This window comes from Amia ocellicauda, chromosome 3 (genome assembly GCF_036373705.1).
Source record: "Amia ocellicauda isolate fAmiCal2 chromosome 3, fAmiCal2.hap1, whole genome shotgun sequence".
NCBI lineage: Eukaryota > Metazoa > Chordata > Actinopteri > Amiiformes > Amiidae > Amia > Amia ocellicauda.
The window spans coordinates 32,564,043-32,575,546 of NC_089852.1; the positions used below are offsets into that span (position 1 = coordinate 32,564,043).

Here is an 11,504-nt window from a genome sequence, read left to right on the forward strand (position 1 = left end):
TAACTTGTGTCAATTTCAGACTAAACAGTTAAACAGGAATGAGAAGATATTTCTCGGCGTTGACAGATTTTATTTCTAAAATTATCAACAAAACAGTTTAATGCAACACACATTTAAATTTAAGAAAACTAAATGATATTACACATTCTATAGTTATGAATCACAGATTAACATTTCTAATTGATTTCTCAAATGTCATGAATCACAAACTCCAAACTGTTAAACTTATCTGAACTTCGTCGCAGAGAAGCCTCTCTGTCTTCGGGCTCAGATAACAGCACACGGCACGAGGTCTGTGTGGTTTGGAACAAAGGCAGTCCGGTTTGGTTTTGTCCAAGAACTTCCACTCAGTCGATGCACCTGGAAGTTGGGGTTTCGTGAATGTAGAGTCTTTTCCTAACAGATTTTCCACTGGTTTGAAGGCTCCAAGATTGTGCACAAAATCTTCTTGGCAAGGAGGGTCTCTCACCGTACTTATTTGAAGACAAAGTCTTTGAGGAAAGCAGGGCCCTGTTTGGTTCCAAGGGTCAAGTTTCTTAAGACTCAAATAGCTATTTAAATGACTGACACTTTCGTATACAGTCGACTTAGTCAATTGTCCAGCTGTAAAAACTCCACTAATCAGGTGGGCACAAGCGGGCAGCGCAGTCTGTAAAGTTCTTTATTTAATAAAGTCCTTTAAAAGAATTCTTCGTACGGCTCAATCTCCTTCTCCCAGTTTAACTCTTCTGTTGCCGGCAAAGACTTGGTTGGTTTCTGGTTCCGGTTCTGGCAACAGAGCTACAGGTTGAGCTGTGGCAGCGAGTTTCTGGTTCAGGTGAGAAAGAGAGAAAGAGAGGCCGTGCGCTGTCCTTTATACGCCTGTCAGATCAATAGGTGATTGGTTCTTGAGTTTTTGAGATTGGATTTCGGTTTCAGCCCCCAGTGTCCTATTGGAGGGGGGCTTGATTTATGACTGATGTCAATCCATGCTATCTTTTGGAAATGCCGGTTGGCCCGGGTTTGTAGCTCTGTGTCGGTATTTCGGCTCTCGTCCATTTCAAAGAGTTTTTATTACCTACAGGCCCCCTTCTCCAGACATCTCACAGCAGGATTCCAAACTATTTGGCCTATTCTCGGTGCCATCCTACCAAAACTGTCACTTTGATGTAAACCAGTTCCACACTTTAAGGAAATCTGATAACTTTGGGGGGGAGAGGTCTTCCTTAGATCAGTGCTTCAGCTCAGAGCTAAAATGCTCTTATCAAAATACACCCATCATAATGCTACAAGCTGTTGGACCAGGGCAAGTCCCCATCCACGCTCAAGATTTATTTGGCCACTATCTCCTCATGTCATGTCAGGATTGATAGCGAGCCTCCGGGCTCATATTTTTTGGTGGCGCAGTTTTTTTAAAAGGTGCGCGCAGGCTGAGGCCTACCCGCGCTCCTTCTCTGCCCACGTGGCGCCTGGACGCACTTTCCAAGGCCCCGTTTGAGCCCTTGCAGTCAGTTGACCTAAGATTAGCGTCACTGAAGACTACTTCAGGCTCTTCTGTCAGAGTGGTTCTGCCAGTGCAGGGAAGCTGTGATCGTGGTGGTGGTGTGAGCAAAGAGGAGGGACCTCTGTGAATTTGATTACTTTCTACATTTAATTTTTTATAAGTAATGGTTACTCATTCCTCCTTTCTGTTTCCCGGTTACTTATTTTTATGTTTCCCTGTTGGTTACATTTTCCTGTTTCCCTGTTTTTTTATTAAATATGTAATTGTTACTTATTTCTTTTTTCCTGTTTCCAAATTGTAGGACAATACTTCTCATTACTTATTCTTTATACGTTGATCAAAAGTAATAGACAACATGTAGCAGGAGGGCTTAAGGATCTGCTATAGCTTTGTGCAAGGAAGTATTGTAATAAATAAAGGTAGGCTATGGCAAAGATTTGCTTTTTTATGGGCTGACAATTACTGGATTTTTCAATAAATTATTGATGATTACTTATTCTTTATTTTAATTTCCTGATTGAAGGACACTTATCTTTGCTTACCGTTATATATGAATTAAAACGTAACATACAGCACATCTCATCACATATTGTTTACTTCAGGCAACCCCTACAGGGGGGATATAAGTCACTGGAAGACTTAGTGATTGAAGTAATGGAGGTATTTTGGCCTTAAACCACTTGGCGAAGGGAATGATAGCCAACAAAAAAAGCACATGTACATAAGTATTCACAGCCTTTGCCATGACACTCAAAATTTAACTCAGGTGCATCATGTTTCCACTGATCATCCTTGAGATGTTTCTACAACTTGATTGGAGTCCACCTGTGGTAAATTCAGTTGATTAGACATGATTTGGAAAGGCACACACCTGTCTATATAAGGTCCCACAGTTAACAGTGCATGTCAGAGCACAAACCAAGCCATGTCCAAGGAATTGTCTGTAGACCTGGCCAAACTGCTCTCTACACAAATCATAACTGTATTAGCAGCTATTGTTAGCATGCACACTAGAAGCAAAATTATGAAATATAAGTATTGTAAATCCCCAGTTTCTTTGTATCCTGTCAATAAGAAGGACATCGTGTGTGAGGTGTTTTCCATGGGATTCTGGGATCAGGTAGATTCAGAAGATTCAGTTGCTAAAGTTACACTCTAATAATGTGACATCTAATTTTATGAGTTTTGTTCTGTCTTTGGAGACACAAGCAGCAATTTAGATTACATTTATTAAGTTTGTTTTTAATAATAGTTGTGTGATCTATTAATGGATTTTTTAACCTAAAAGCCACATTAATCACCTGATGCATGTTTGAAATTGTACAGGTTATATGTGTAACTACCTAATTTCTTATAAATACATATATGTTTTACAAGTATATTACATATATTTGATCAAGAAGGTTGCCGACCGGAACAGGAAGGTTGCCTGAGAGAGAGAGCGATCGAGCGAAGACAGCGGGGGTGCGGACGTGTCCGGGAGAACTGCGCCTCTGAAGTGAAGCAAGAACAACATCAACAGAGACACACACAGGAGTGCCGTGGATCTACCTCCAAGAAGTGAAGCAAAAACAACAGCGACACATAAAAGGGGAGTACTGCTAATATCTTTTTCTAATGCCATTTATTGTTTGTCGTGCAGCATGTTTACCATGGTTAGATCCGCCGACCATAATGATACATTTTACATGCACAAAATGCGTAGTTAATAAGGAGTTGGCAGAACGAGTATGCGTGTTGGAGGAGCATGTAGATACTCTTAGAAAAATAAGAGGCCACAAATTGTCTTGACTCGGTCTGTAGAAACACGAATTCGTCCTCTGTAGCTAGCAATAGGCCCACACCGGGAATAATAATAGGAATAATAGGAGTTGTTCCTAATGAAACTATGGAAATAATTTCAAATGATGGTTCATTTGTAAAGAATGAATTGAGAAAAAGATTAATAACTACCATCATTTATCTAACAACTATTAACTATGTTGTTGAAAGGGCTGCTGTAATAATTATTAAAACAGTCTTAGATATTTAAGTTAGATAAAAAGGAAAGAGATAAGCACATTGTTTTGAAAGTTTGACAGCTCCACACAAGAGTATTTACACTAGGAAGTAAAGTTGATTCAGTAACACAGGAGATATGATGCTGCTGATGACAGCTGAGTGCTGTACTGAAATAATCTGTGATAAATTGGGATCAAGATTATTATTTTGAATTGTCCCTTTACTGGAAACCTTATAGATTGTTTGAATGTCAACTACTGTCCATGTGATAGAGATGCCTTTTATAAGGAGGATCTCTGATGTTGTGTGAACCACACATTGTGTCTTCAGATGACCGATTTATTCCACAAGGCAGATATGCACATTATGAATCGTGTCCTGAAGGAACCGATGTCTGACCCGTAGTGGCAGAGGTGCATATGGAGAAGACGCTGTTGTTCTCGTTGAGACACAGTAGGCCGAGGGCGCAGCTTTAAAGACAGCCTCACGGCATCTTGAACAGACCAATGTTGAGGTCCACTACGACTGAAATTAAAGGTTTTTCCAGATTATAGGAATCTGCAATACATTGTGAAACAGCTCAAATGATATCTGCAGTAACATATATTCTTGTATTGATAGTTAATTTATAATGTACTTTTGGTGGAGATGTCAAATTATTCAAATGAATAGAATAAGAGTCATGAAGTAAGAATAAGTCCATTGCCCTTCTCTTGAGATTTGTAGAATGTACAATCAAAATGCAACAGAAATATATGTGGATAACTGAATTTGTAGAAATAACATTTTGCTGACTTTTGTATTCCCTTAGAAGCAAAAACAATGTATGTATTATGTAACTGGGGACTGACGTTTATGACCTGGGGCAGGATGAAATATAATTTGAGATACACAGTAAAGCTCCAGGAAATTGTAGGTGGCCACTGCAATTTCCATAAGAGAGCTCAATATTCAATAAGGTGTAGTTATGACATGACATAATTGTTTGCCTGACCAGGCAAAGAAAAAGACATTCCTATCCCCTGATTATTTGACTACCTCGCCGTACATACATACACACCTCGTAGGTGGCAGGTTGTGATGGATGGAAGCTGAAAACGCAGCACTATACCACCTGCCCCTGAGGAGAAAGAAATTATTGTAACTGACAAACTCGATTCTTTTGGCTTCTTTTGGCTTCGCTCTATTGCCATATAATGTTTTATATTAATACTAGCATTAGAAGTAGTTTGTATACAGACTGAGCAGATTAGATTTAGCAGGACAAGTAAAGGGTCAACAAGGTTGATTTGTTAGAAACTCCTGTCAGTAATGAAAGATTACACAGTGCCGAAATAGCCTACAGCTGTCTGCTGAAAATTTGTTTATGACTTAATCGTTTCTCAAGATAGGCAGAAATTGTTTCTGATAAAGAACGATTGACACTAGGTAAATGATGGTCATGGGATCGCATCTTCCTAGTGCACATCAAAGACGGACATCTGCTTTGGATCCATCACATCTTCACGGGAGGACAGATCGTAAAACGGACCCGGACCTGTATCTTCTGATTGGATGAACGGCCATAAGATGTTACGTCATTTTCCTATAAAGCTGCACTCATGTTTGTAAACGTTAAGTCTCACTGAAGGAATTATTCCTGACGTGGGGCTTCCGAGCCGGCTTGATTAAAGTTCTATTTGCTTTATCTCCACGACTTCTCCACTTATTTCCGAGACGGTTCTACAATCATGCACTGACAAAACTGAGTAATGATAACTTTAATTTCTCCCCTAAGGAGATGGCACGAAACTTGAGTGTCATCTGTGATCATAATCTATCCTTTGAATCACACATTCAGAATGTGTCGAGATCTTCCTTCCTCCAGCTTAGAAACATTGCTAGACTAAGACAATTCCTCTCCTTACAGGACACTGAGAAACTGATACATGCATTTGTTACATCTAGATTGGATTACTGCAATGCCATTCTGTCAGGTAGCACAAACAGAGCTATTTCTGCACTTCAGTCCAAAATGCTGCTGCAAGAATTCTAACTAAAACAAAAAAACATGAACACATCACTCCAGTATTAGCTTCTCTTCACTGGCTGCCCATGCGCTACATGATAGACTTTAAAGTGCTCTTATTTAAAGCACTTAAGTGACTGGCACCTCCCTACTTAAAAGATCTCCTTATTGAATACACTCCAGGTCAGCCATTGAGATCTCAGGAAGCCGGTTACTTAGTGCTCCCTAAAATACAAAAGAAAACTGCAGGTGGTCGAGCATTCAGTTATAGGGCCCCGAAACTGTGGAATGATCTTCCAACCAATGTAAGAAATGCCCCCTCTGTCTTAGCCTTTAAATCATGGCTGAAGACTCATCTGTTTACTCTCTGTTTTTCTAGCCCATAGTGCCGCCGGTGTGCAATGGACATGCAATGCACAACTGTCTTTGGAAATGTCCTGCATTGCATGACCAGTATCTGAGCACAACTATTCCTTGTCTTCCAGCAACAGCCCCTTCTGAGAGTCCAATGAGGCACCTCATTCCCCACCATGGAAGTCTAACGTGGCACAACTCTCCTCCGGGGCACCCCACCACAGAGGGCCAACGGGGCATCCACACCCAAGGTCTGATGAGCCATAGCCACCTAAAGGCTGTTGATGGGTGTTGATGGTCCAACCCGCCCACCCCCGATGGCCGGCGAAAGGCCTCCTCCAGAGGGAAGACCACAGCCAGCAGCACCGGTCAATGAACTTTCTGATCTCCTTGCTGCTGTAATAACTATACTGCCTGGAGGGGAGGCAACCATTAGGCCTAGGCCCTAAGCCGTGGACCCCCAGAGATTAATTTTCTCCTACATACCATCCATAGGAGTTTTTTGTTTTTCTCTCCTCCGTGCCTAATTGGTTTATTTATTTAAATGTTCACTTATTTTAGATAATGTAAACTGTTTACAGGTCTATATTTATTTTACTTTATTGAATTTAGGTATTTTATTTTGCTATACATTTGTTGTATGTTTACCACTCTGTAAAGCGCTCTGTGGCTACCCTACGAAGGGCGCTATACAAATAAAAATTGATTGATTGATTGATTGAACATTGTTTCCTACAGTGAAGTTGATCATTGTTACTAAACAAGTAGTTAGACTTGATTCAAAATCATGAAAGGCATCGACCACATCAAACCAGAGGAGCTTTTCCAGATCAGCAGGGACACACAGACCCGGGGACACAAATGGAAATCGGGCTTCAGGGCATTCAAGACAGAAAACAGGAGACACTTCTTCACACAGAGAGTTGTCACAACCTGGAATAAACTACCCAGCGATGTGGCTGAAGCTGACAATTTGGGAACATTTAAAAATATACTGGATAGTAGCCTTGGATTACTTAGTTATCAATGGACACCAAACAAACATGATGGGTCGAATGCCCTCCTCTCATTTGTAAACTTTCTTATGTTCTTATGACTACATTAAACCTCTTTCTAGTAACTGTAAGCAGGACTTTAGACTCATGGGCAATTTCATAAAATTAGGATATGAAAATCAGGTTATTTTTTTAAATCTCGAGTGGTATCCTAACCATCGTGTGTGTGTGTGTGTATACAATTGTATAATCAATGTCATGAATTGAATGTTCTAGCAGGTAGTCCACCAGCCTCCTCAGTTGCTTCAGTTTAACCTCACTGAAATAGGAAGAGCTTGACATGAGAGAATAAAGAACAAGCAGCATAAGCATGCCCTGTAAGGGATGACATTGAGGTTCCTACATGGCTAAACTTGAATGACAGGATGCCTATGTAGGAGCACCTGAGTGAAACCTCTGAATATGAACAGTGTGCTGTCCTCGGTATATGTCCTATATATAGCAGTCAGTCAGATAAATGCATTCCAAACATCAAGACTCTGAACACAGTTGACCTCTTGTCCACAGGTTTATTGAAGTTGCAAGGAAAGCGTGAAACTAAAACATACAAAAAGCATAATCAACACTATGCTTGCTTTTTGACCTGCTTGCTTTTTTGACCATAAATCTAACCAAATCCCTTAGGTTTCCTTACTGCTACAGGCTTCATGTGTGCATTGTATATCCAACTCCAAATGTAATACATATAGCACCGTATTTTAACATGCAATCAACAATCTATTCATTTATGTACTTGTAATTAGTCTTATATGAACTTCCAATGACCTAAGAACAGTGTAGACATTGGCAATAGAATCTCGAGTTTCTAGCATCAAACTTTCTAGCATGCAACTTTATTCAAAAAATAATTATCTACAATTGTATATAACAATACAACAAAACAATACATACCCAAGATGCTACCAAAGGAATAAGATGTATGCAGGATTAGCTGGATTAATTGAGATAAAACAAGACAACTGTCTGTGTCATGCTTAGTTACTTCCTGATCACTATTCACATGATGTAACTTCCTGTTACTGACAGACTGTAATTCTTAAAGTGACCACAATGAAATACAGAAACTCGAAATACAAAAACTAATAATGACTTTAGAAAACAGAAACAAGACTTTTACCATATGAACATAGTTGTAACAGAACAAACAGATTGGAATGAGATATTCATATAGAGCCAGTAACAACACCATGAGCTAAACTCTTGATAGATTCTCACACACATAACTGCCATGCATGGAAACATACAGACCCCATAAAACCAACAATTCAAGGAGAGTAGAGTCATGTGATGGTACCTGCTCCTCTGTACAGTGAGATGCTCCTGTCCGATGAATAGATGAAGGCAGTTCTGTGCTCTCCAGCAAGCTGATGTAAGATATAGTATGAATCAGGACCCAGGAGGATATCTTTACAACAGTGTCTGAATGGTGATAAATAAACATCTCTAGTATCATGTAACACTATGTAAAACTAATTTCCTCTTGCTAGGGGGAAATCCAGATATCCAGATATCCAGATATCCAGATATTATCCAATTAATTACAGGGCTATGTTCACTTCTAATGAGCATTATCTGGTACAGCACTCAAATTAATGAGATTATGTTTTATCTTGTTTTATTTACTTGATATTTTTATTCTTACAGCAATATACATGAGAAACATGCTTTACAATCTTTCTATTCACATATAAAATGGGATACATTTGTCAATTTTGTTATAATCAAATCCAAATGAATGTCCATGGAATATATGTAGCATGACTAGGAGTAGAGAGAGAAAATGTATCTGAGATTAAGCAGAGAAAAAAAACATAAAAAAACATTATTTACTTAAAGTCTGGACTTTGCACAATACAGGAGCATGTGCTTCACCCAATGTGAAATAGCATATCTGACAGCTGAGATGCATTGTACCACATTTAAAGTTCTTTGATATTTATATTTTGATTTCACATTCCATTTATATTATGTTCATGATTTTTTTTATAATTTATTCAGTAACAGATACATTATATTAATAGTGCTACAGTAAACTTCACAATGTGTGGTTGTGTGTGTAAATGTGTATATATACAGACGGGTGACAAATTAAAAGAAAAACCTGAATAAATGAGTGGAGGAACATAACGAATCCAGATGCCTCCAAAGAGGTGTACTGCATGATAAAATTAGGCAATTAACATCCTATCATGTTCTGTGGCATGTGTAAAAATGATGCAAAAGCCCAGCTGACCTCAATTTTGGATCAAGATGGCAAGAGGAAAGGATCTAAGTGACTTTGAAAGAGGGGTCATTATTGGGGCATGAATGGCAGGAGCTTCAGTCACAAAGACTACTCAACTGGCTAGTGTTCTCCACAAGTGGGTGAGTGCATGTGTGGCGACACCAAGAGAACGGCACAGACCTGACTGCTTGACCCCTACAGTGAGGGGGGCCTGGCATAGTTTGGGTCCACTTGTCCACTTAGAGGGAAGGGTCACTGCAAATCTTTACAAAGTGATCACCTTTATCCTATGGTGAAACATTTCTATCCTGATGGGAGTGGTCTCTTCCAGGATGACAATGCCCCCATCCACAGGGCACTGAATGGTTTGATGAGTATGAAAATGATGTGATTCATATGCTATGGCCTTCGCAAAAACCAGATCTCAACCCAATTGAACACCTATGGGAGATTTTGGACCAATGTGTTAGACAGCGCTCTCCTCCACCATCATCAAAACACCAAATGAGGGAATATATTTTGGAAGAATGGTGTTCCATCCCTCCAGTAGAGTTCCAGAGACTCGTAGAATATGTGCCAAGGCACATTGAAGCTGTTCTGGTGGCTCGTGGTGGCCCAACACCTTACTGAGACACTTTATGTTGGTTTTTAATGTAATTTGTCACCCGTCTGTACACACACACACACACACACATATATATATATATATATATACTGCTCACACAAATTAAGGGAACACTTAACATTGATTTCTGAACTTAGAGTGTTCGCTTATTTTTTTTGAGCAGTATATATATATATATGTTTTGGATTCCATGTATTTATGATACTACTGTTAGAGTGTAAGTCCACAGTTCTGCAATTTGAAGTGACATAGAATGCTCTTGGAATTGAAGCACTTTGAGGACTATTCTAGCACCGGCAATATCAGTTTAGGACAGAGCAGTTTTTTTGTCTTTTCTTTGAGCTTTTGACTTCTTAATCCATAGATTATTGGATTTAGTAAAGGAGGTAAGATGAGAAAGTACACAGAAAGAAGAACCCGGATCACTAGAGGAACGTATTCCATGTCAAATCTACTCTGAAACAGTTCAAACAAAGTAGAAACAAAGAAATTGATGACAGTCACTAAATGGGGAACACAGGTGTTCAGAGCTTTAGATCGTGATGCAGCGGACAATTTTAAGCAGACTCTGAGTATATGTACATATGAATACAGAATCAGGAGAGCCAGGGGGAAAATATATACGGTATTTAAAATTGAACCCATAATATTGTTAATGGTGACGTCAATACAAGCAAGTTTGACTACTGAATAGTTGGCACAGTATACCTTTTCAATGGTTCGTTTGCACAGTGGCAGTCGACTAGTTACGACTATCATTACTGTAAATATAACAAGAGGAACCAGCCAAGTTAGGGCTATGAGTTTATATACTCTTGATGAAGACATAATGGTGCTGTAGTGAAATGGGTGACAAATTGAAACATATCTGTCATACCCCATCACAGCTAAAGCCATATACTCACACATGCAATATGTGTGCAAACAATATATTTGTATTAGACAAGCTGTGTGAGAAATCTCATGACTTTCAGATAAAATATTGACTAAAAGAGCAGGGCACAGAGCAGTACTCCCATACAAACCGTTAACCTGTAAACTGCATAAAAACATGTACATGGGCTCATGAAGACTGCTCTCCACACAAATCACACAAATAATAACTGTGTTAGCAGCTACTGTTAGCATGTACACTAGAAGTATGATTATAAAATATAAGTATTGCAAATCCCCAGTTTCTTTGTATCCTGTCAAGAAGAGTGACGTCATGTTTGAGGTGTTTTCCATGGCATTCTGGTATCAGGTAGACCTAGTGAAGGAAAGAAGATTCAGTTGTTCAGGTTACATTCATATACATATCGTCTCCTGTCTTGCATGTGCCCAGGCAGTTCTGTGCACATCAAGCCATTGCTGGTAGATATATACTTTACACCGAGACCCAGTAGAATACCTTCACCACTGTGATTTAAAGTTGTTAAATTGTTTTAATTATCGCTGAAGCTGGGTAATTAATCAATTGGGACATCCAAACCTCTTTAACTCTCATACACTAATAACTTGAAAATAAAAATAGTACATAGCATCATTAACAGAAAGCAGGGGGGAAGTGTGGAAGTAGTTAAATGTTATAAAATATTGTTTTTCCAGATTGTTCCAGATCTCAAAGGCAGGAGGACTTCTGCACTTTGTATTATGCTTATATTTTGTAAGTCGCCCTGGATAAGAGCATCTGCCAAGAAATAATAATAATAATAATAATAATAATAATAATAATAATGATCCTCCAAATTTCCTCCTGTTTTTATTTTATTTAC

At 39.0% G+C, this 11,504-nt stretch overlaps 1 protein-coding gene across 1 annotated transcript; it reads right to left on the minus strand.

Moving 5' to 3' along the window:
* Window positions 1-10,032: 10,032 nt before the first annotated feature.
* Window positions 10,033-10,959, minus strand: LOC136747072 (olfactory receptor 6N1-like). Its single transcript, XM_066700027.1, has one exon. It carries the CDS (start codon window positions 10,957-10,959, stop codon window positions 10,033-10,035), a length of 927 nt encoding a protein of 308 aa, XP_066556124.1.
* Between the last annotated feature and the right edge of the window lie 545 nt (window positions 10,960-11,504).

Bases quoted from the DNA above. Each gene is read 5' to 3' on its own strand.
- LOC136747072 (XM_066700027.1), bottom strand. From the start codon at position 10,959: ATGACGTCACTCTTCTTGACAGGATACAAAGAAACTGGGGATTTGCAA.